Source organism: Colius striatus, chromosome 8 (genome assembly GCF_028858725.1).
Source record: "Colius striatus isolate bColStr4 chromosome 8, bColStr4.1.hap1, whole genome shotgun sequence".
Taxonomy (NCBI): domain Eukaryota; kingdom Metazoa; phylum Chordata; class Aves; order Coliiformes; family Coliidae; genus Colius; species Colius striatus.
In genome coordinates this window covers 21,622,365-21,648,549 of record NC_084766.1, presented here as the reverse complement: position 1 = coordinate 21,648,549, position 26,185 = coordinate 21,622,365, and the positions used below count along the sequence as shown (strand labels likewise).

At 35.8% G+C, this 26,185-nt stretch overlaps 1 protein-coding gene across 2 annotated transcripts in view; it reads left to right on the top strand.

Moving 5' to 3' along the window:
- PLCE1 (phospholipase C epsilon 1) overlaps positions 1 to 26,185 on the top strand; it is a 159,891-nt gene that overhangs the window by 92,953 nt on the left and 40,753 nt on the right. For both annotated transcript variants that reach the window (XM_062001757.1, XM_062001756.1), the window contains exons 5-8: positions 5,281 to 5,597; positions 21,296 to 21,441; positions 23,253 to 23,511; positions 24,105 to 24,313. In XM_062001757.1, coding sequence (XP_061857741.1) covers positions 5,281 to 5,597; positions 21,296 to 21,441; positions 23,253 to 23,511; positions 24,105 to 24,313 — 931 coding nt within the window. The remainder of the gene's footprint in view (positions 1 to 5,280; positions 5,598 to 21,295; positions 21,442 to 23,252; positions 23,512 to 24,104; positions 24,314 to 26,185) is intronic.

Below are 26,185 nucleotides of genomic sequence, written 5' to 3'. Positions count from 1 at the left end.
CTCAAACATAAGAGTTGGGTTTGAGTTGGGAGGGAAGTCATTCTGTACCCTTACTTGGTCACAATTCACATGGAAAGTGCTGTGATGTTATCAAAGTACAGATTGCATGGTTGGCAGCTGTAAATTTACGCAGAGTTGGCAGTTTTGACATTGGCGTGATTACAGTTGGGATTGTATTTATTTTCCTTCTTTCTTTGTATGAATTCCATTTACTTTGCTCAAACCCAGTCCTGAATTTCTGCTTAGAGAAAATTGATGGCAGCAGCCCAACATTCATATCATATTGTCTATTAATAAATTATCTATGCATGATGTAATAAATAAGCATCTTTTAATTTTAGCTTTACAAGAAATATGGTAAACATACAGATAATTTTGTTATTGTTAGGATAGTTCATGTCACATAACTACTGTGTTTAGTAGAACTTAAAAATGCAAAAAAAATACCTGTGAAAGATCACAGATAATTAGCAGTAGCTTCCTGGCCGTATTTTTCATGGTTTTATTAAAAAAACTTTATTTGCTTTTTTTTTAACATGAACTCCCTGTTTTTCATATTAAAAAATAATCTATATCAACTTCTTGCTAATATAGCAAACACAAACATAATAGAGAAAAACGCCAGAAAAAAAGACAGCTTTTCAATACTGCCTTGAAACTTTTTTTGTATACACACACAAAAATGCACACACAGTTTTTATGTACTTCGTTGAAATTTATATTTTCAGTATAGCTTTTGTAGAGCCTATACATTCAAGATGTATGGAAACTCTTTAAGTTTCACAGCAAAAAAAACCTGAGTTAATTTGAAGGTAATCTGTTGACAGAAGAGTTCCTTTCTAAACCTTATAGAATTATTTTGGGGAAAAAAATGATTAGAGATTATGATGAGCCTAGGCTGAGTAATATCCTGAAAAAAACATTCTGTTTTTTTTTCCCCATTCTTAAACAGATTATTATTTGTTAGAGAAGAAGAGACCTTTTTGTTCCCCTGTGTATCGGCAATTATTAAGTCAAGCCTTGAGTCCTTATTTTTTAAAGCTAGGCAGAGGTTATCTTGTTTTGATTAATAAAAACAGAGCTTGCTATTTAGAAGATTATCTGCTTCAGCTTTTTATGAGAAAAATAAGTAAAGCATCCATTTGAGCTTTAGAAAACTTGCAAATGAACAGTCAGAGTCCTCATTTTCTTCTACTACTTTTAGCATTAACTTTACGTGGTAGAGCACAAAGAGTAATACCATTTACTACAGCAGCAGCTAAATGTACTGAAGATTTTATCCTGCCTTAACTCTACTATGATTTTGGCCTGAAAGTAGTTCTGTCCTGCAAGTCAATCTAAGGATGTAGTCTTTGAAGCACAAAAAGGTATAATCTATCTAGTGAAGAACGTAAACTGAAAATACAAAGTTAGAGGAATTGTGGATGAGACCATTTTCATAGCAGAAACAGAGAAGTACCAATCAGTTCCTGGCATGAAAAATTATAAAAGTCGTAGACACAAAGGGGGAACAAAAAGATAGTCCAGAAAAAAACCCACAGCCTTTGCAATGGGACAAAGCTCTGGGTCTTCCTGAAAAGGTGATGTTTATGGAATGGATAAACTTCCTGTATCAATGGTGCTGTTATTTAGCAATTCGCATAATAACGTGTAATTCACTGGCTATTCTCACCCAAAATCAAATCCCCTTGAGGTACACATTGAACTTCCCCATCCTTCCATATCACCCACCAAGTGCATTCATGTCCTTGAGCAAAACCAATCTCATTAATGGATTTGCCTTTGCCCAAGGCAGGATTAACCAAACTGTCTTTTCTGACATATTCCTCGTATCTACTATAGGGACTTTCTCTCACAGTACATAGAAGTTCTGATTGGGCATGGCCAGCTCTGTTTACAGATCCCCTTGTATTGACTATTGAGGTGGCCTTTGCTAGATGTGTATCTCAAAGTTGGAAACTAGTATTCTCTGTTGCTCTCAGTGTAGTCTTTAACAGTTCATTATATTGCTCAATTTTCCCTAAGGCTGATGCATGATAGGGAATGTGAAATACCCACTCAGTGCCATGCTCTTTGGCCCAGGTGTCTATAATGTTATTTTAAAAATGACTAAATTCTTTCTGCGGTGCTGTGGACTTGCTTTTCAAGGCCCAGGCTCAGGATAGTGTTCCAGGTAGTGGCCTGAGGCATGGGATGTGTTTCCAGACATCCAGTGGCCGCTTCCACCATTGTGTGCACATGAGCACGTGCCTTGGTGAGTTTGTGTAAGCATGATAGAGTCAATATGCAGGGCCTCCCACTATTTCTATTTCAACCATTGTCCTTCATACCACAGAGGATTTTTGCTTGTTTGGTTGCAGCATGTCTCACATTCATGAATAATCTATGCAAGGTCAAGTCTGCCCCTTGCTTATGAGCCCATCTATAGGTGTAATTTCTTCCTTGATGGCCTGAGGCATCATGGGCCTGCCGAGCTATAAATAATTAACCTTTATATTGTAAGTCTAAGTCCACCTGAGCCACTTAAATCTTGGCAGCTCCTGGTTGTGCTGATGATCTTCATGGGCCTGATTCTTGGCTATGTGGGCACATACATGACACACTTTTACAGCCAGCTTCTCTGACGGCAGTTCCTGTGAACTGCCCCCTTATATACTGAACATGACATCAGCATGGTATGTAATAGCCTGGCCATGGCCCTCCTGGCTCTGGTAAAGTTTAAAACTCTCCGAGCCAGACCCAGGACATTAGTTGATACTGTAATGGAGAAGGTGAACTATTGAGAATGCCCCCCTAAATCTCATCAGCAATCAAAAGTGCATGAGAGATCAGCTTATCTTCACTCGTGTTCTCTTCCATCCATCAATATTTGACTGGGCGTTCCTAGGAGTTAGGCCTTCCTTTCCTATTATATTGATAGATATAAGGTATTTGTAACTGTAGTTATCAAATAATGTTGAGTTTGCAAAGCTCTAGTATTTCTGTGGCATTGAATTTTCCATGCTACTAGCTGCCCTGTCTCTTGCATTATGTGATTACCTGCAGCTGAGCCATGATCTGAGCTGTCCTACGTGTCACTAGCCTTTCCAGAGCCGCTGACAGCTACCTCTTGTTACCAACAGGATGTGTTACTTGACTTCTGGGAGCACATCTTCTGCTGCAGTTTTGTCTGAAAATAATCCATTTTCTGTGCTTGAAGACTGTAAACTAAACTACAGTAATCGAGGATATCTGGGAGATTTGTTTCAGAGACATTTGTGATATAAAATAATTTGACAATGTAGACAAAACCTGTACGCTCTCAGTTGCAGCAGTGAGATACAGGAGAGACTAATACAGGCTGTACTTTCTCTGCCTTCTGCTGGCTGTCTGGGAACCTCATATTTCTCAGGAAAGTCCCTGAGTGACAAGAGCTGTCACATGATTCTATGACATAGGGGTCAGCAAGGCTTTATGACATTCAGGTGAGTAAGTGGGTGGTAGTGGATGTTTGCAACTTATCTTTCATATTCTCTTCTTTCTGAGATAATACCATCTGATAATGGCATCAAGTCTGTATATGCAAAGCAGTCTGCAAATGCACAAACTCTCTAATACAAAATTAAAATTATATTTTTCATTGTTTTTATTTGGACATCAGCTTATGTTCAGTTGCAAAGTGAAGAGCAGTTCAAAAGAGCTTTAAGGGCTTTTTCTTATAAAACCTTTCAGAATTATTCAATGCAGATTGAAATAGAAAACACAACTGGAGTCTCATGTACCATCAAAGCAGACAAGACTAAAAGGAAGCCCAGAAACTTATTGTGCTTCACCTGCTGCCCAAAACAGGATTCGACAGATCACCGTGGTGTTCTTAACTGTCATTTTCCCCCCACCAGTCTTTCTTGTAGGAGTTTCAGTGACAGAGATTTCTTCATCTCTGCAAATATCGTACTGCACTATTTACTATTCTTGAAGTTACACCTCACTATGTAATTACGATATTGCTTGTTACAAATTAAGTCCATCACTTTTTCTGTCGCCGGTCTGGATGAAGAAACAATTACTCTTTAGCTCTTTTAGAAGCCTTTTATATATTTGAAAAATTTCTCAACGGGTTCTGTTAGCCCAAAGGCTTTATTTTGGGTTGCTGTAATTTATCTTTTTACTTAGTAGAACAGATTAAGGCAATTTTCTGTCTTTTTAACTTCCCATTGATTGGTAATAAAGTTTGCATAAAGTGAATGTAACAAAGTAAACCTTATGTAGCATACTTTATGTTTATTATAAGAGAATGAATTGTAATCAGTCATTATGAACTTGGGGTTTTTTTAGAGATCAGAAATTATATTTGTTCTCTTTATGGAAGATAGATCTGGAGCGTAACTCCATTATGTGTGCAAAAGTCTCTAAAGGTATTTTGTGAAGCAGTTCATTTCCCTGGAATGGAAGAAAAGTGAAGAATATACTGCTATGACTGTTTATACATTGAAGTAATTCTTGAAAAATTATTGTTCAGAAAATCTATTCTAAACTTACTTAGTCAGAAGACTCATAGTCACTGTTTTGGAATCATTGTGTTGATGTTTCAGGCTTTCCACAGAGTCTTAAAAAGCTTAGCTTCTTCCTTCTTAGGAAAAGTTATATTTTTTTAAGGGACATCACTGCTAGCATATTGTAAAACTACCATGGATGTTTTGTAATAACGGATGAAACATGCGTACTCCCAAATCTATGTGTTTTCACAGAGGAATTGAAAGATTTTTATAACTTGGGACTTTTAGTTTCATATATGATCAGTGAGATCATATAAATTCTATCTTATAGCAACAATATTATGAAGAAGAATGCGGACTCACATAGGTTTTACGTTATCATTATACACCATTTCTTGTGGCAGTAGAGTCTTGAAGAGTCAAGGCCTCAAAGTGCTTTATGCCATGGACTCTTAAATGGAGGCAAAACAGATCCACACCCTGACTAGGTGATCCTTTTGTTTGAAGTTTTGACAAGACTGCAGGTGAGTGGATAAGTCAGGAAGCAAGCACATTTTAGCAGGTAGTGTAACAATCTCAGAAGCACTAGTTGCCACTACCTAGCTAATGCCAGCTACATAGGTATACAGGACCCCAACTAAAAGAACAAATTAGGTTGTTTAAATGTAAAGTAGTTAGGATATAGCATACTGCTGAATTGATAAATGAACAGTTTAACAGAACAAAAGGAACAAATTGTTTTGCTTTTGCACAGCTCAGGCCAAGAGTTAAAGGCAAAACTTAATGATTTTTTGTTTTGTTTTAGAACGCCAAGTGTGTACATCTATGGCTAGCTCCAGCGTCCTTCCCTCCAACGTGGCTGGTATCAGCAAAGAGCTAATGGAACTGCAGCACCTTGTCCAGTTCCCAGAGGAGGTTGCCAGCATTCTGACGGAACAGGAGCAGGAGCTCTACCGAAAAGTCTTACCCATTGACTACCTCTGCTTTTTAACCAGGGATTTGGGTAACACTGAATGTCAAAGCAAGCTGCCATCTATTAAAGCTTCCATATCTGCTACTATTCTTTCTTCTCCCAGTGGTGAACACAATGCTGTAGAAGATCTTGTGACACGGTTTAATGAGGTGAGACGAAGACTTTGAAGTTACTTTTCATAAGGATTATTATCTGATTTGTGGGATAGTTATTTCCTTTATCTCTCATAGCTGAATTTAGCTGTAATGACAAGTTTTTAAAACATAAGATGACTGGGGAATTTAGCTAAATAACTTCCACTGAATTTAATAGGAGTTATGTGACCAATTCACTCAGTGAGTCTGGAAAACTGCAACCTAAGTTTTTCTTGCACATTGCAAAGTAAACAGGAAGAAAAGAATTATAGGCTTGTATTTCTTTGTATTTATACTGACAGTATGGGGTATATTTTCAGACAATTTATTATTTTGTTCAGGAGCTGGAGTTTTATTTATTTGTTTTGGATTTTTGTAAACTAAGCAGGATCTTAGGAGTCAGCACAGAAGTATTATAAACTAGAAGTTTCTGTGTAATATAACTACTCTAATCTGCACCATTTATTTATTTATTTAATCTTGGTGTGAGTCTTGAATGTTGTTATACAAAGAAGTGACATTTCACAAGACATCTTTCCATAAGCCAAATCTGCAGGTTTTTACTAATATTTTACTTTATTTTTAGTAAGGTGATCTTCTAACAAGTTTAATAGCAAACCGATCAAGGAATGAAAAAGCTGTACAAAAAATCCATCTGAAAACAAAAACCCCCTTAAATTAAACCTCGAGTTTTAGATGCAGAAAAACGGAACTATTTCTTTCTTCCTTTTTTGTTTTTTTTTTGTATGAACCATATGGAACATTACTAGCTTCTAGATTCACAGGAGAGGAATAAAATGAAGGTAGTCTTGACTTATGCTGGTTTAGTTCATTATCCATTGCATTTTTATACTTTAATAAGAGATAAAAAATATGCAAGCATCAAAAAGACAATACAAAATGACGTAGATAGAGCAGACGATGCCTTAACCCCTAATGGACTTACTGCTTCCTGAGCAAATAAGACTCAGTGATCCTGTTTCTTGCGTGTTACTGTGTTTTAGGAACTAAAATAGTTAAAATGTGTTGTCTTCTTTGACCTAATTCTTTTACCGTAAGATATATAAAACTTGCAGCTACAACATTTGGTCTTTAGCAAAAGCCTAAAAATTGATTAAATTTGCTCTAGGTACTATATTGAGGAAAACACTGGCAGGTGCATAGCTGGAGAGGAACCTCTCTGTGGACTGAGCTAAGGTCTTCCTTCCTGTGGTGTTTTTCTTACAGTAATCTCTGTAGTAAGAGCAGTGGGAAAAAGGTGAAGTGATTAAACTCTAGTATGACCTGGTGAGGCACAGTGCCAGAGCAGTCTGTAGGACGTTTTGGAGTTAGCTGTTCAAATTATATTAACTGTCATGTATTCTGACAGTGAAGAGTCGTAGGATTGAGTAACAAATTGATGGTGAAGAAGTCTTTTCAGAAATGACTGAGACTACTCCACATCAATGAGATTTTAATATTAAAGTTGCATTTTGGTAAAATAGTCAACATCATCTTTTAAGCGTTAGAGGTTTGTGACTTTGCAGTTTTTGTAGTCTAGCTTTACTTGTTTACAAATGCTACAGGATAATGTTTCATGTAATTGGAATTAATTCTGAATATCCAGTGCATATATTATGTAATATTTAGTTCAATGGATTATTTAAAATATAATCTAGAATAATTTTTTAAACATAGATGTTATATGTTTAAATTAACTTAATTGTACAATATTTACTGCTTGTAATAAATCACTATTTTGCTATCTGATTTATCTTATGGTGGAGTATATCAGTTGTCATAGCCAATCACAAGCCTGAACATTCAAAACGTTTTTCTTTATAAATGGCAAGAAAATTCTTGTACAGAGAGTCATGCTTTTGTACAGAGTCATGCTTTTGTTGGCAAAAGTCCGTGAGCACTTGCTGATTTTTTTTGGCATTGCCTATAGAAATACTGAAGTGTATTTGTAATGTGGGAAGCAGAATGACTTTTAGGATGATAGACTTCTGATACATAGTGGGAAAAAATAATTTCATGCCATTGTTCTGAAAATGAGCAATTATAGTATAAAAAGGATTTTTTCTAAAGCAATATGCTTTGTAGTAATTTTTCTGACACTTGTTACATAGTCATAGTATCATAGAATGGTAGGGTTGTAAAGGGCCTTTGGAGATCATCTAGTCCAACCCCCCCGCCAAAGCAGGTCCACCTAGATCAGGTCACACAGGAACATGTCCAAGCAGGTTTTGAAAATGTCCAGAGAAGGAGATCCCACACACTCCCTGGGCAGCCTGTGCCAGGGCTTCCTTACCCCACAGTGAAATAGTTTTCCTTATGTTTAAATGGAACTTTTTGTGTTCCAGCTTCGTCCCATTACCCTTTGTCCTGTCACTAGATACAATAGAAAAAAAGTGATGCCCCAACCTCCTGACATCCATTTGTAAATGTATGTAAAGGTATTTGTAAATATGAATTTCTAAGTAGCCCCAGTTTCTGCAGCCTTTTCTCATAAGGAAGATGTTCCAGTCCCCCAGTCATCTTGGTGACCCTGTGCTGGACTCTCTCCAGCAGTTCCCTGTCCTCTTGAGCTGCGGAGCCCAGAACTGGACACAGGACTCTGGACTCCAGATGAGGCCTCACCAGGGCAGAGTAGAAGGGGAGCAGAACCTCATATTAATGAGGAAGACTTTATAATGCTTGTTTAAAATTACAATCAATAAGTGCTGTTTTCTGACACTAAGGAATTTAATAGGAAAAATAGACATTTTTATGGAGGCTTAGATTAAATGAGGGCTGCAGGAGTATCATAAAGTAAATTAATAAACATAATGAAGATTAATGTGTTTTAAATGTGTTAAAATATCTTTTTAGGTCTGTGTTTAAGTGAAAAGTAGGGAAAATATTTGGTCTTACTGAGGTAAATTTTACTAGTATTATTTACTGTTTAAACATCAATAACTCCCAGAAACCCTTGTCAGTGACTGAAATTGCAAAGTCCCATTGACTGCAGAGTGGAAAATCGAGCAGTCTGTATTGGGAAACATCAGATGGTTCCCTTGTACTTTAAATACGTTTGCTGTTACAAACTGTTGTCTTCTAGATGAAAGTGATTTAAATATTCTTACTGGAGAGATGCATAGGATATGAATACCTTCTAATAAACCTTTCATTTTACTATTAATTACTATTTCTTAATATGAATTCTAGTATTTAGACCTTGCTGGGGTCTAAAAGGTATAGGGAAGACTTACACAGGAGAAAGCACTTACGATGACTGGTCAGCCTAAAGTGCTTGACGTGAAAATGGTCTATGAAGAACAGCAGAACTGAATCAGAAATCAGTTGCCTTCTGCAGCAGATAAAATTGGTACTTGAAGACAATTTAAATGGATGAATGTGCAGTATGTAACTGCTGTTATTTTTCCTACTCAATTCTCATTTGTTGAAAAGCACAACAGTGGGCATACTGTCTAGCGCTGGATGAACCCTGGAATGTGCATTTTCTTTTGCTGTAATACCTGGTATATTTTAACTTAAAGCACTGGAAGTGATTCAGTAGTCACGTTAATGCTGTTTATCCGTCAGGAAGACTTCCTAATAATTTTTTTTTTTCCCATAGAACAACAGTATGACAGTAGCTGGAGCTTTCACCTTTTTCAATGTTTCCTTATATTTGTATATTACTTCAGCATGTTGAGACTCTTGCAAGATTTCTGAGAATAATTGGGTCCCTTAGTGTGACAACAAAAATATATTTTTCATCAGATACTGTTATTCTGAGATCAGAGCATTGTCAGCCTGATGAGAGGAGCTGAAAAGTGTGAAAATCATAGAATCATAGAATGGTAGTGGTTGGGAGGGACCTTTAGAGATCATCTAGTCCAACCCCCCTGCAGAAGCAGATTCACCTAGATCAGGTCGCATAGGAGCATGTTCAGGTGGGTAAAATGATTAAAATAAATTCAGAAACCAAGTTAAGAAGCATGTAGTAAGAAATGTCCATTACAAGCAACTTAATGGGCAAGGAGAAAAGTTATGATTGTTCCTAAGGCCAGAAGGACTCTGTATTCAAGTGGGATTTGTGAACCAGTTCCTTGTGGAAGGTTGAATAGGAACTTGGCCTGCCAGACATTAACCAGTATTGAGCTGTTACTGGGTGGCAATGCAAAAAATAAGTAATGAGAAGTGGTATAAATTTAATTTGTGTGCCTTGCCCAACTTTTAAAAAAAATTATTTTTAATAGGAGTTCTAATCCTACTTTAAAGACAAAGTAACAAGCTAAAATGTTTGTTAGTGTCTTTGTGGCAAGGTTTCTACAGCCTGGGTGCATTTTTGTTCTTAACCTGCAACAATCTGAACATAGTTGTCACATGTCAGTGTCTGCTTGGAGTGGAGGTGGACTTGAGTCCTCGATATTATGAGAGAGGTGCAATTTATTTAACTCTGGGAGCTGTGGTAACTACTCACGTTGCCTTGTTTTGCATGGCTTTAGTGGGTGCTTTGACCTTAAATTCAGGGTTATAGCAAGGAACTCTACTACACCCAGAGATACTGGATGAAACTAATAACTGAGGGACTTTTGTTTCTGATCTATGAAGATCTTAAAAAAAAATTGTATAAACAGATGACCTTTATTCATATCCACAAAAGATGGAAGTTGTAGCACTCATGATCCTCTTTGTGTATATGTTTTGTTCTTTGTCAAGAATGAGAGGGGAAAAAAAAGTAATAGTATAAGTACTGTGGAGACATGAAAGATTGATAGCATGGATTAAAGCTACTGTCAAGCACTCTGTGAGTAGTAGCACAAATATGCAACTGGCAAAACCTGTGCTGCTGAAGGTAGGAAACAGAAACTGCTGCTTTTTAAAAGAGCGTAGATGTGCTATATTGTTACTAGATAGGATTCAGGCATTGTGTGTTTCCTTATGTCTTTTCTTGTCACAAGTTTCCAAGAATCAGTTAATTGCCTACTGTGTTAATCAAGGTGGCTGTCATGACAAGGAGTTTAACACTCAATGACTTGTTCCAAAAATATGTTGTTGGGAAAGGTCAGTCATGAATGATCTGCTTGAGTCCTACAAAATGGAATGGAATACATTCTCGGATTGTATTTCACTTGTATTTTTAAAGTTTTGGTCATTCCAGGCCTCAAGTCTGTATAGATAGAAGTTCGTGTGATGTATAGCCCAGTCACTAAAGATCTGTAATGTTTACCTATATAGACCTTCTTTTTTCTGGGTTTAACAGTCATAGGGAAGATTGCTATAGAAAGCCTGATGACTATTGTTTAGTAAATAGTTCACAAAACTAAAGTTAAATTAAAAAACAGGAAGAGAACTTTTCAACACGGGGAGTAGTGCAGTAGACCTGAACAAGGAAAAGTTAAAAACAGTGGATAAAAACAGAAGGATGAAAGATGCAAATGAGAGGTGTTGCTGGGTCTCAGTGATTATATACTACGCTGCACAAAGAATGCAGTAGTATTACGTAATACTTATCAAGTATTTAATGAGGAAGATAACAGAACTGAGAGAAATTAAACTGTGCTCCTAGTGAATTTGAAATACACATATTTGAAAATTAATGAAAATAAATAAATAAATAAGTTTGTATACTGAAGAACAACTGCCTCCTGTTAGTTCTGCAATTCGCAAGATGCAAGTTCCCGTGTGAAGAACAGATCCAAACAATCACTTTGTTGGAGTAAAATAATAGTGTGACATCAAACACTGAAAACCAAACCAGGAATTTTGTTGGATTACAAAAGGAGGGAAAATTATGTTCACCTGCATCTACAGCTCTAGGCAGTGCATGCACTCTTAGGCATCTCAATGTGAATGAAATTGGAACTTTATCAGAAATGTCTTTTTACAATACTTCCGAGCAAAATGCAGCTTTTTCCAGTTGTTCCTTAATCCTAAACTTTACATTAGATGTAAGAAATAGATGAAGCCTAAGGAGATGTTAAATTACTAAAAGCAGAAAGTTTAACTGCTACATGTTTAGATCCCAGATATATTCTTTTACTTCCACTGATCCACCAACCACTTTAATTTTCAAAGATGGCAGTTTATAATCTCAACTGTCACAAAGTTCCTGGGTCTTGACCTCTTCTCTTTGAACTATATAGAAAACTTATCAAAAATTCTTGATAATATTTCAGAATACATTTAAAGGAGAAACTGAAAATATGAGAAGTTTGGGCTTTTTTTTACTTATTGTATTGTAGGAAAATTGGGCACTAGAATGAATGTATCCTGGGTTTTTTTTTTCCTCTTGCTTTCATCTTGCAGCAGCCTGAGGTTTTTGAATTCTCTCAGAAAAAAGGAATATAATTTCTGTCCTTTCAACATTTTTGACCTGAAATTCTGTTTGTTTTACATCTTGTTCCTGTGGGATTTTTATTTCCTTACTTGTTAGAATCATTAGTTCTATTACTTCTTTATACATTTTTTGAAGAAAACATTGTTTCAGGTACTCTTGAAAAGTTCAACAGGTGGTGACTAAATAAATTTTAATGAAATAAGTTTGGTAAGCTATTCTCTATTTGTTCCAATTCTAGTTTTATTGCCAGAAGAAGTAAGGAAAACTTTTTTAAAACGATGGACTTGTCCTGTATTTTTAGAAATTGTATTGCTCCGAACCTGCAAGTACTGCGGTATAGGAATTAACGACTCTTAAAGTCTTTTTCAAGTAGAGAAGAATCTTTCTGTATGTGTTAAGAATGGATAGTATCCCCATATAAGTAAGTATAAATATATTGTCAAGCCAGGTGTACTTGAGAAAAAAATTGTGGGTCTATTACATGTGCCAGTAATTAATTTAGATTTGCAAGAGTGTAAGAGCAAATCCACTTGTAGATATTTCAATTATTCTTAAATGTTTTAGCTTTTTAGCTTATTTTGTTTTTATGGTGCTAGAAGAATTTAAAACTATATTGTAGCCTGTGCTACGTGTACTCAGATAATTTGAAGGTATTTAGCTATTTTATTTATTATGAATATTTTTGGCCACATAGATTCAGTATCACCAACTGTAAATAAAATTTTAGTTACATGATAGTGGAGACTTAAGTACAACATGTACTCATCAGAGAGACACAGCTGGTATTTCATTTGTTTCTAATAATATCAAATTGATCATAGAACCTTGTCAGAGCAAGATAGTGGATCAAGCTAAAGACAAATCCTTTCATGTTACTAAAGGTAATTAGAAGGTGATTCTGAATTAGTGGCTAGCACGGGAGGAGGACAGTGAAAAGTAGTAACATCTGATTTTTCAACACTTTTGCCTTTTAGATTCTCTAAGACTGTGCACATAATAATAATGGTAACAGCAGTAATATATTTTTGTACTCTGATAGAGCACTGACTACTGGTTTATTTTTCATGGATGTATAAAAACTGTGGGAGGAAACTATTAAGGAGCATCTGCAGAGTTAGCAAATCCCTTGTAGCCGGGAAGAAATTAGGAAAATGGTACCTAAGTGTGTTTTAGGATCCTGAGAACTTTAACAGCATCTCTCCTAGTTGTTCTCCTTGCCTTCCTCTTCATCATTTACTTCTTTTCTCTCATTCCTGTATGGCATTATGAATTCACCCTGTTTCTTTATGTCAAGTGCAATGTGGCCCTTACTTGGTATCATACTTTTATGGTATAAGACAGTCTTCCTGAGCATCTGTTTCATTTTCTGTATCGTTACTCTCACAGGCTCTTGCATGTGTATAGCTTTCACTCCCAGCCACTCCCCTCGCCAGCAAAGCAACCACAGAACCACAAGTTCAATGTACATGTTGTAAATATTTATGTTCATGTAAACATTTTAGATAATTTCAAGGATTACTTTATATAAACATGAAAAGAGTCTCGTATATCTTGATCTTCCTGCCCACAGCTTCAAGTAAAAGAAAAACAATAACAACTTATAACAAAATGCAGCATTTAATTTTTCACACTGAGATATGCATACAAAGAAATTGTGATGTCTTCGGTTGAAAGAGCATTCAAATAGCTGTCTGAACGTAGTCCCACTCTGTAACTGAAAGTGCAAAATAAGAAGGTTTTTTCATTGTTCATTCAAAACACAAATTTAAACCCTCACTAACAAAACAGAGACATACCATTTTTTCTGAAATATTGGAATGTAAATAAATATTGTGCTGTCTCTTAGTTCAGCAGGTTTTTTTGCAGTGCCTAAATAGGTTTGCATAATACTTTTAAAATATTGTGTTTGTACAAATATCAAACTGTTTCCAGTCCTTGTTTGGAATCATCTTAATCAGATTTTAAATGGTAAATGTTCTTTGTAAGGTTATATAATTTCACTCAAGCATATAAAGTGAACCATCTGCTCATAAGATATGCAGTTTAAAATACTTCAGTTTAAAAAATGCATCTGAAGATTGTGTTGCGTAGGATACCAAAAGCCAAAAAAATTCAATAATGAAACTTTAGTGAAACCCATATAAAATAAATGTACCCCCCCCCCCCCCCCCGTGCTGTATACTGCAATCCTTATATTCATCAGAACAGACTGATGGGTTTGTGCACAGTTAGCAATGCAAAGGAACTCACTGTAACCAGCTATTAGTGCTAATGCTGCATCCTGCTAGTGTTTTAAAAAGCCTCGTAAATATGATTGTGCACCTTGTAGTTTTATAAGAGGAGTATCTCTCAACAACACTGTTACTCTGTGGAAAGCCTTTTTAATGTTCTGAAGGGTGGATTTAGAAATCAGACTACACTGATACAATGAGAATTCTGCTTTAAAAGTAAGATAGTGCATGTTTTTCCTCCTTGCCATAAACACTGCATGATATCTGATGAGGGTTAATTTTTACATGGATTTTTTGCGTTCTTCTGATTTTACCTAAATTTCTCGATTTTGACCAACAAAACCATTAAAACTGGAATGACTTGCTTAAATGAGTTACAGATTGTCATGCTTATCCTTCAGATACCTGAAAAATCAGTTCTTGGTTTACATTCAGAAGCTTTCTATACACATACTTCATCAGTATTAAAATTGCTTGGTTTCTTGCTCCAGTGTAGGCTGTAGTTAAAGCAGCTACAATTGACTATAGAAAGATACCTATGTCTAGTTTTTATATGTTAGGTGTAAGAGAAAGTATGTACTGAAAGTATGTTCCTTTATGATAAGCCAAAAGATGTTATTTTACTTGCTAGCAATGGTGAGCTTCAGGTAGGCAGCTGCCTTTGCTAATTTCACCTCTGAAAGCTGCATCTCTCAAATATTATGAAGTTCCTAAAAATATAACATAAAAATAGAAGACATAATTTCTTCCATTTAACATCATCAACTAAGGTATGTATCTTGGGAACTACTGTGAAAGACTTACAAACCTAAGAGGTGGGTAAATGAGTGTAAAGCAGTAGAAACAAACAAACATTAGGCTTTACAGGTGGAGATTCTTAAGTTTCTACCCTCAGTACCACCTCTGCATTTACAGTCTGTTAAAGATGAACAATAAATTAATTCCCATTCTAATCACAAATGTAAAAAATCACAGAATACATTCTTTAGCAGCTATGCAAAGAAGAGTAAAAACTTTTACAGAGAGAAATAAGAAATGGAGTATCATGACAAATTTAGGAAGACAGTAATCATTGAACATGCATTAAGGACTGTTTCATCCTATGTACTACATGGAGCAGGCTTCCCATACAGTGAATGGTAAACAGTCCTGTAGCTTGTACTTGTAAGGATTTTAAGGTCATGTACGATACCTTGAGGATCAAGTTCCATCTTGGATGTCTCTTTTACATCCTTTGTATTTTATTAGTAAAGCAGCTGAGCATCAGCAGCAAGCTATATCCTAATCCTGACAAATTGGGAGTTTTTTGCCTGCATATAGACATGACTTTTAATCAGCGGTAGTTCAGTGACTAGGTAATCAAACACATAGGTTTATATTATGTTTTGAATGATTGATATAGATTTCCCATGTTTAAGTTTAGGATGAGATTGTTTAATTTTTATTAAAAAAAATGTTTTCAGTTTTAAAAAATACCTTCCTACTACTAATTCTGACAGTTAAATGATCAGAACTGTTTTAATTGCCTTTTTTAAAAAAATACAAATGAAAAAGGAAATCTGAAAATCTGAACAGAAATCTCTGGAGCCTTCTGGGTATGTGATGTGCTTAAAAAGGAAGGGTTATCTATTCTAAATAAAAGACTATCATTGCTACAGTTGTGAAAAATCCCAAGTTAAGTAAACTGAAACACTGGTGACACTCAGTTACTGGCTTAAAAATATTCACAGTATGTTTAAAGTTTAAAGCTGAGTTACAATATGCCTTTCCCAAATGTATTAGCAATGTCTAACTTGAATCTGAAAACTTTAATCAAAGTAAGATAAGACTAAAAAGCTTTTTAAAAAGTAGTTTATTGAAAAGAATAGATTTTAGTGCAGTTAAAATAGTAAGTGGTAATCTAAAAAGACAATTTCAAAAAACCTGAAAACTATACTTTTTATATTGCTGTGCTTGAGATCATTGCCCAGCTACAGTTTACATTGTCTGGGCATCTAATGCGGATCGTGTTTATTCAAACTGAGATTTGAAGGAGGCTCCTATGCTTCTGAAAATTTACAAAAGAGGCTACTTTATAATATATCTGAAATTAATCTGGCACAATATTGTCAATGCTTCTCTGTATTAGGATACCAGAAAAGATTTAAGTCTTACCTAAGTATTTATTTGATTTTATTTTACTTGTTTACTACTTAATGTTAATATGCAGTAGTCCTGAAAGACACTCAGTTTTATCCATCTGAATGAAAAGACGGATGTTACTATCAACTTAACTGGATTGTGTTTTAAATTTTGACTTTTCTTGTCTCTTGCAATCATGTGGATTATAGTCATGAAGCCAGGATACATTTTCTCATACTTTTCAGACTCATCAGCAGTGTAGCGGAAATCTAATTATAGATTTGCTGTGATGATTCCTGTTCTGAAGAGAGTTTAAAATGAGTTCTGTAAACACAACTACGTAAGTCAAGTGTGAAAAAAAAGTAAACTAAGGAAATAATTATTAATATGTAGATATGATTTGATTTTAAAGTGGTGTCTAACACAAAAACTTGGTCCAAACAGCATTGCTGCTCATTCTGAGAAATATTCTATGTGTTTTGATCTTCTTGACAAGGCTACTACTGCAGACTCTTTTGGCTGGGGCATACTGCCTGTGGTCCCAGAGCTAGCTAGTTGCCTTATATTGCCTTGCATTGCCTGGGCTGCAAAACCCCCGGGCTGCTCCTGTGGTGGCCTGAGAACTGGGCAGGTGGGTACTTCATGGTACTTCATCCTCGGGCTAGGTGCTCCCCAGGCACAATGCAGCTGGGGAGGTAGCTCTGCAAGCCAACTAAAAATGAGCTGGCAGAAGAGAGGGGCTGTTCTGTATCTAACTGGCTGAAGTGTGAAGAGGTCAGAGCATACCAGCTCCCCTTTGCTATCTTCTTCTCCCTGCTAGAAAACTGTTATTGGAGGTAGAGATCACAACTGGTTTTAGTGACAGGGAAGCTGTGCCACTCCAAAGTACCGTCTGGGCTCCTTGCTTGCCAAAGTGGAAAAAGCAGGGGTTTGAATTAAACTTCCAGGTGAATTCCATAGCCACCTAGAAATAAGTACATTCACAGAATTGTTCTCTGCTTTTCTTTTGTGTGAGGTGCACCTATCTCAGATCTATGTAGACAGCATCTGAAGAATCCTACTTCTGAACTTTAATAACATAATGAAAAGTTGGTATTTCTGGAATACTAACTGTGCAAAGGAAGCTTATGCATGCCATGTGGCAAAAATGTAGTATGTGAATATGTGAATTATCAAGTATTTTGAGGATCCAGTGCCAGCTATACAGTCGTTTGAGAATGTCAGTGACTCCTGTGGAGGCATACTGCCGAGGATGTACTCTGAACTGCTCAGTTATTTATCAGTATCTTACAGAATTCAAGAGTATGTTTACTGTATGTTTTAATTAATATACTGAAGTTTCCTCTAAGCTGTCACACATGATTTTTCCTTTCAACTTACCTGCATTGCATTGTTGTTTTTATATCATTCACTCTAGCTGTAGCCATTATGAGTAATCACCTTAAATTAATGCCATACTCAAACTATTCTGGTATGCGTTTCTTTGGAATATTGTTCTTCATGATAAAGTTCATGCATCCATCGGTTCAGTCTGCCTGGGCAGAATAAAACCTTTAGGGAATTCAGAGCTGGGAAGTGACCTCAGTCAGCTGCTCCCTTGAAGCCTATTGATTCAACCATCTCTCCCACCTTTGAAACTTCTATAAGAAAAATCCCCTGTTGCATTTTAAGTGGGTAACTGATAATTCTGCTAATTAGTTCTGTGTTTCCTAGCTGGGCTCCAGGACCACATTTAATTTAGGGGAAATGCCCCCACAGCTCTGTTATCTAACTGAATTATCTTCCATTTTCACCTGTCCTCAATGAAGAAGCTAGGAGTGGAGAAGCTGTTGCAGTTGTTAGGCACAGCACTTGGCCAAATCCTCATGGAATGAAAGTAGACTGCCTTTGTTCACAGGACTTTTCCTCTCCTATCTCCATACTGACAGTACTGTTGCATTCTGATCACCTCTATTCTAGTCTTAAGACTGATGAAATCTTCAATAAATCAATTCTGAGCAACTAGGCTATTATACTTTTGAGGATCCCATAGTTCCCCTTTCTGTATGATGCATTCAGATTACTCAAACAACAATCTCTGAATAATTGATAGAAAAACTTTATGGACAACTGATGCTATTCAGAACCACCAGAAAGGTCAATTTGAACTCCTGGCTACTTCTAGATGTGATATAAAAGAGCTGTAAATTGAAACAGTCTGTAACATGAGGAGAAATTCTGTTTCATTCTTAAGTTCAACAACATGTAAAATTATATGAATGAAATTTTCCATTAACTGCAGTATCCCAGCTTGTTGGTAAGGCAGGCATGTTCATGATTTTTCAGGAGTGAGTTGTTACCATTACATGCCCAGTTCTGACCCCTGATTCTGCCTGGTCCATTATATCTGCCTTTGCCTGTTGCATTCTAAAATTTAGAGATTCAGACACTTTTTTTTCCTTCTTGTTTAGTGACAGATTTTTTTTAATGTTTTTGACTTTTAAGTCTATTCTTATCCTGTGAGAGGGGCAAGTATAAACTTACCGAGAAACTACTGCCTTTTGCACACTTATTTTGCTCTTACATGTGCATATATCATCTTGAAACTGCAAAGGCTTGTTCATGTTGACCTTTATAATTTTTATGTTGCTTTTACATAGTGTTTGTAAGAGTTCATCATAACTGTTTATAGCAGTCCTAAACTCTCTCTTAAATAAAATTTCAGCGACTGTCCAACTTTCAAAGTTGCATCTTAAAGATGAGAGTCTAAATTCAATTACCATTTTAAGATATACTTTATCAGTTTTCACAGTTTTTTCCTGATCTTTACTACCTTAGATTAAAAAAGATCTGTTTAAAATTATGCTATTCTTTAAAATACTTAAACACATGTTAATCAAACTGTTCTTACTACACCTGGTATTTCATACCAAGCAAATACTAATTCTTTTTTTGGTGAAATTATGTATTTAGCGTTTACATTCTCTAACAGATCCATTTCTGGAAAACAGGAATAATATCCAAAACCAGCATGCACAAACATATCTATGCCAACCTCAAATCACAGATTTAACTGTTTTGTTATATAAATTCTGATTTTTTTAAATGCATTTATTGTATTGCCTTTATTCAATATATTTTTTTCCCACATTTTAACCCTTGTAGTATGCAGTGCCCTGGTTGTTTTTTTGTACTTTCCCATACTTTCATGCTCTTCAGGTGTGCACTTCTTTGCCAATTCACTTTAAAAAATTTTAGAAATAACGAATTGAGCACTTAAAAATTCAGCTAAATTAGATTAGCTAAATTAGCTCTCCTTCAGAGCTGGTGCAGTGATTAGATATATCTTGTGTAGAGCAGCCAATACTTTCTGTGTCTTTATTTCTGCATTGTGGCCTCTAAAGCAACAATGCATTAAGGGTGTGGTTGGGAAAATTTCTTGAGAACGTTTACATGTACGACGTTGGGTGCTAGTACTTGTTCTACCTTTGTTGAGAACTCTGTACCTGTTACCTGCTCCTAATATTTTCTGTTGTTGGTTATAAAAATGTACAGTAATTATTGAAACAGTTGTTAACCTGATTTCTTGTGGTTATCACTAGACTTGAAGAAGATTACTTCCAGGTTTTGCTTTCCATACCCAAGTTGTTCAATGAGAGCTAGAGCAGGTGGAACATTGTTTCTTAATAGGTCATTTTCCCCTGAACCTCATATCCCATTAGAGCATCCTCTTCCCCGTGGTATGTACTCACAAGTATGTTGTCACTGCATAAAAGACAGAATGATTTTATAACCTCATTTTTTCAGGAATTCAGTGATTAATTTTTTTGTACACACACATACATCACATATATTGGAGCTATGGCTTGTTATCTGCACATTTCTGATTTATTGTTCTTGATTGGCTTGGGCATCAGGAAGATTAAATAGTAACTTAGATTTGTCATATTCCTTGGCTGTTCTCCCTTGAGACTGAGGGACTCAGAACACTGTGTCTGTATAGACTTGCATAAATGGAACCCCTGTATATTTTAAGTTTTCCCCCTGTTAGTACTAATGCATTTACATTTTATTTCTCATGCTTGGTTTTTTGAATAAAAGTCTGTGCCCCTTAAGGGGTGAATTAACATTTTCTAATTTTTATAAGCCTCTCCTCACGTTGGTATTGTCTATAAACACATGAATCCTTCAGGACCAAAGAATGGAACTCAATGTCAGTAAACAAATCATGTTTGTTGCTTCCTAAGTGTTTACACAATGGCAAAAATCAAGCCTCCAGGGATTCATATGGTGAAAAAGAACAGTTGGTTTAAATTAGGTTTCCATGTGAAATATAGCTAAGTTTTATGGATGCTGTGGGAACATAAACTGGAAAGAAAATCTACATGCTGATAAAATGAAGGTTTGATTTTTATTTGTTTCAATACAAACAGAATCATGTGCTAAGTTAATTTCTGATTCTGACATTAATTAATCACTGAAGAGTAGTCGATAGTACGGTCATACTTTGGAGATGTTGGGTTTTTTTGTGTGTATTTGTCATCTTGCAAATATATAATCTGAACTTTTCTATGTTCAGTGCGTATAGAAATTAGCAAACTTGTATGTTAAACACAACTACCAGTTTTGTGAAATTAAGTGAAAAGAAAAATGCAAAATTATCAATTTTCACTGTCCATATTGTAAGAGCAAAGGTTACTCAGCGTGAGGCTGACATGTAAGCTAGGTTAATGAGAATATACACTGCAAGTCTCTCTGGCAGCTTTAAAAATCATCACTACCTTAAACTGTCCATTGTGTTCTAGGGTCTTAATGCATATTCAGAATATATTAAAATACAGTAATTTTTTTCTTCAATAGAAGCATTCCTAGAATAGTTAATGATTTAACTACTGTAACATATGTCTGTCTGTAAGATGTGTTTGCAATGCATATGTGAGTGTATAAGTAGAATTTTGACGAGTACCCTGCTAATGGAAAGAAACCAAAACCCCACATTATCCATCAAATATGCATGAATACTCTAAGTGACATTGCTTTGGCTGACTGTGCTGTCTGGTTTATCTTACAAGGTGAGCTCATGGGTTACCTGGCTGATCCTGACTGCAGGTTCTATGGAAGAGAAACGAGAAGTCTTCTCATATTTAGTACATGTGGCAAAATGCTGCTGGAATATGGGAAACTACAATGCTGTAATGGAATTTCTGGCAGGGCTAAGGTACTGGCAACTCTTTTTTTAAATGGCTTTTCCGTAATAGATTACACTGCAGCTTCTGTTAAGCAGATGTCTCTGGAGAACAATGGACTAAACAGAAATCCATGGCTTAATCACATCATCTCACCCTGTGACTTTCTAATAATCCCTTTTGGAAGAATGAAGCAGGCTAAAAGCCTTTTTTTTCCAAATGCTCTGGGGACACCAATGGTTTTCCCAGTACATGCTAAATATTTTATGTTAGAAAACATACTTTTTTTAAAACAGAAATTTTTGAAAATGTGAAAAGAAGATGGGAAAACAATTGTGATTTCTCTCAACTAAAAATAATGTAACTTGGGGTAGGACTTTCAAGAACACAAGTGAAACATAATTATGGTAATGTTTAAAACTGTCAGTCTTAAATTGTAAAAAAAACAAAAACCAAACCAAACACAACCCAAACCAACAAAAAACCCCCAACAAAACCCCAAAGAAACACCTATATAGCAGCTCCATCAATTTACTTAAACTGTCTGATGTTGGGATCTCATGCTGTTGTGGTCTTACATAGCCAGACCTGCAGTGTCTCCAGGAGAAAGACAATGTATGAAGTTAGACAGTTGTTGCTAGCTTTCCTGCAGAATTGCAGGTTCATATGGGCTGGGTGAGGGAAAGCAGCGTCTTTACAGGGGCAGTTCAGAGGGCAGCAAATTGGATTAAACAGGGAAGAGTTAAGATCAGATTCCCCATCTCTGGGCTTTGACTCTCCTTGTATATTATGTTTGTGTAATAAAGCTTTAAAGTGTTTGTATTGTCCTTGTTTGTGGTTAAGTAAGGATTCTCATTGAGCTATTTGTTTACATTTTTGGTATATAAACCACATTCAAAACACTCATAGGAACAGGGACTCTTTGAGACTGTGGTCCACAGTCTCCAAGACACGTAAGTTGTGAGGGAAAATGCAAAAACAGTTAAGGAGTTAATTTTATATCTCTCATGTATCTGCATAGCACAAGGCAGAGAGAGGAGAAGGCGGCTAGTGCTGATTAGCACTGTTTCTGGGACAGGGACAGAAAGCAGAGTCAAGGATATTAGATTTCTATTAGATTTCTTTTGATATGTCTGGGACCACAGTTGGGTAGAAAGGCCATATCATTGAATGGCCATACAACTCAGAAGGTGAGAAAAATTTCAGCAGTGGTACTCATAGTCCCCAAGGGAGCATCAGAAGGTATTTCTTTTAGATATCAAAGATTCTCTTCATCTACAGAACTGCACTGCTGCCTGAGAGCTACAACGTTGTTCTGATTGACTTATTTCTGTGAAAATAAATGATGTATTTTCAAAGTAAAATAAAAACCCCACAATGTAAATTATTTTAATTTTAAAAAAACCCACCTCCTCCTACTTTTGCTAACATTATGGATTGCTCATTATACAACCTAATACAATGTAACAAACCTTCTGGTTTATCTTTGTGCCATTTCCTTAATCTTTTCTTATTTCTTCCCTGGCCCTTAGAAAACACAATGAAGATGTTAGAAAGCCTGCTTGTATGTCTTATATAGTTCAGCTTTTATTAAAATGTCAGATGTTACTCCAGTACATTAGACTGCTTGTTTCTTCTTTTTAGTTTTGTTTTTCAGTAATTCTAAAGGTGGAAAATGGTCCACTAACTGGAATTTTCATAAAAGTAATGATCTTGTTTTCATTCATTCATTGCTGAGTAATGCTGATAATTTCCTTGGTTACGTATGTGCTGCTGGCATTGAACTTGAATATAAATTGGGCTTGCTATTTTTAATAAATGTTGCAATCTCTCTTTGCAATAGGTCAAGAAAAGTTTTAAAAATGTGGCAATTTATGGACCAATCTGATATTGAAACCATGCGAAGTCTGAAAGATGCTATGGCACAACATGAGTCATCTTCTGAATACAGGAAAGCCGTCAACCGGGCACTCAATATTCCAGGCTGTAAAGTTGTTCCGTTCTGTGGTGTGTTTTTAAAAGAGCTCTGTGAAGTTTTGGATGGAGCATCAAGCCTCATCAGGCTCTGTCCACGATATAACTCGCAGGATGAAACACTAGAGGTAAATGAGCTTGATATTCTAAGAAGTTATGTTCATAGCCATCCAGTGCTTTATTTTGTATTATTTTATATTATAACAAGACATCATCTAGTTTTTTAAACCATACTCCTACCAGACTGTTTGGTTACACAGACCTCAATTTAAGTCCTGTAGTTACTGTAGCAATTTAGATTTTTTTGTTCAATATTGGAAGAGAAATTAATAACAAAAGGACAGGTTTGTACTTTGGGTAAATATATAAATCCCTAAAGATGTAACTGTTTTCTGTTAAATGCTCTGACCTTCCGCAAAACTCATTGGGAAGTGGAAGGTTTTCAGTTACTTAAAAATGGAATTCAGAAGCAGAGTGGATCAAGCTGCTGCATGAAAAGAAGCAATTCCTTCAAGTTTTATCATTTTAGTTTTGAAATTGGAGCTTTTGAAAGTTCTTCAGCTGTTACTGTAACTTATGTTACTTGGTTTATGCAGTGACTTGATCTGTTTAGGATTGGAAGTAGGTACGAATGCTAAATGTTCTTAACTCTTGTAAAAATTTCTCCAGTGAGAAGTAGATGGCAGAATATTTTATATACCAACCTTTTTGATATCTCTAGTTTGTTTCAGATTACAGTGGACAAGATAATTTCTTACAACGGGTAGGCCAAGATGGCTTAAATAACCCAGAAAAAGAATCAACAGCAAACAATATATTTCAAACAATTCAGAGCTGCAATCGTAGTTTGGAACCTGAAGAGGGTGAAGATAATTTTAGTGAAGGGAGTGATTCAAGAAAAAACTCTTTGAAGGACAAAAATCGGTTCCAGTAAGTGTCATTTTATTTCCTATCCTTACATGTATATTTGATGTTTTTAATCTTTCGTTTCCTTTTACCAAGGTTCACTTTTAGAAATAAGGGCAACTTTAACATCTTCCTTTGTATTTATCCTCTTCCAATTAAGAACTTTTCTCCCCTGCAGTTATGCTAAGTATCTGCTAGTCAAAGGCTTAGAAAGTCTCTGTATACTTATATTTTCCCTCATGATGCAATTACTTCCTCTCATGATAAGGGTAAATCCTTTTTGTCTTACACATAGATCTTTAAAAATCCACAGTTACGATTACAATGCTGATCTGTGGTGACAGGAGTAGCACCAGGACATATCTGTTATCAGAGCTCAGAACATTATATTCTGCCTGTTCGGGCAGTGTTCTGCTCCCTTCAAAATAAATGTTATTTATTATCCTTCAAAAGACCTCTTCTTTTAAGGACTTGTTCATTTGAGGCTTTTAAAATCAGTACACATTTAGAATTTTCAGATTGCTATAGTCCTGATATTTTTAGATAGAAGTTTACCTAATTGTTCTCCATGTGAAAAAGCACAGTGTTCAGTAATCTCAGAATCTGACTTTGAAGATCTGGTATATTCTGTACCACTCACCAACAAGAAATATGGTTTAAGACAATTATTTAATCATCTAGAATGCTGCTTTGCAGTGAAGTTGCAGCCTGTATAAATATAGCTGGGTCAGCTTTAAATGATATGACTGTGATTAACTCAAACTGAATAACAGAACTAAGCTATTCAGAGGTGAAAGGCTGTAGAAGTACATGAGGGCTTGTATAAAAGAGCATGCATAGGTCACTGCTTGAGTTATGGATAATGTGTATCAGAAATATCCACATGTTCAGAAGTATCCAACTTGTTTCAGCTGCCGACACATAAAATCTAATAAGTTACTGCCTGAGAAGGAACTACCATCTTCCTGTCTTAAATGGCTTTATTTCATTAACATGCAATTCTGATGTTCATTTCAAATACATAATCATTATTTCCTGGAAGAATGGTTTCTAATAGAATTATTCACATCTGGCTTTAGTTGCTTCTGGGTTGTAGAACAGTGGATTAAGCCAAGAAAGACAGGCCCACTTCTCTGTCCATTTATGTTATCTCTTGACTTACTTCATTTCAAATCTTTGTTCCAAGAATTATTTTTGTTAGTTAACATACTTTTAAATCACCTTGCAACTCACAGTTCAAATGGAGAATAAGCTAAGAAAATCAACATTTTGCTTGGGTGAACAAAGTAGAACTTGAACAGTATGGGGAAAATTAAGTTTTATGATACAAGTTGTTGGTAAATTAGTTATTTATGCTTTATATTTAGATGCAATCTAGTATATTCTACTCTAATCAAAGTAGGTGTCAGGAGGATGGAGCCAGACTGTTCTCAGTGATGTCCAATGATAGGACAAGGGGCAACGGGTACAAGCTGGAACATAAGAAGTTCCAAAGAAAAAAAAGGAAAAAAGGAAAAACTTCTTCACTGTGACTGTGACAGAGCACTGGAACAGGCTGCCCAGATGGGTTGTTGAGTCTCCTTCTCTGGAGACATTCAAAACCCACCTGGATGAGTTCCTGTGTGACCTACTCTAGGTGGTCCAGCTCTGGCAGGGGGTTTGGATTGGATGATCTTTCGAGGTCCTTTCCAACCTTTAAAATTCTGTGATTCTGTAAAAGGAAAGTTTAAAATTTAAATAAAAATGCAGATAGGTAATGGAAGTTATGTTTCCTGATTCAGGCTACCAACTACTCAGTTATTTGTATCTGTAGTTCTGGTGTAGTCCTGATTTTAACAGTATAATGACTTGTGGAAAAATACTTTGGAATGTCTTAATTCCTTTTTCACCTCACAA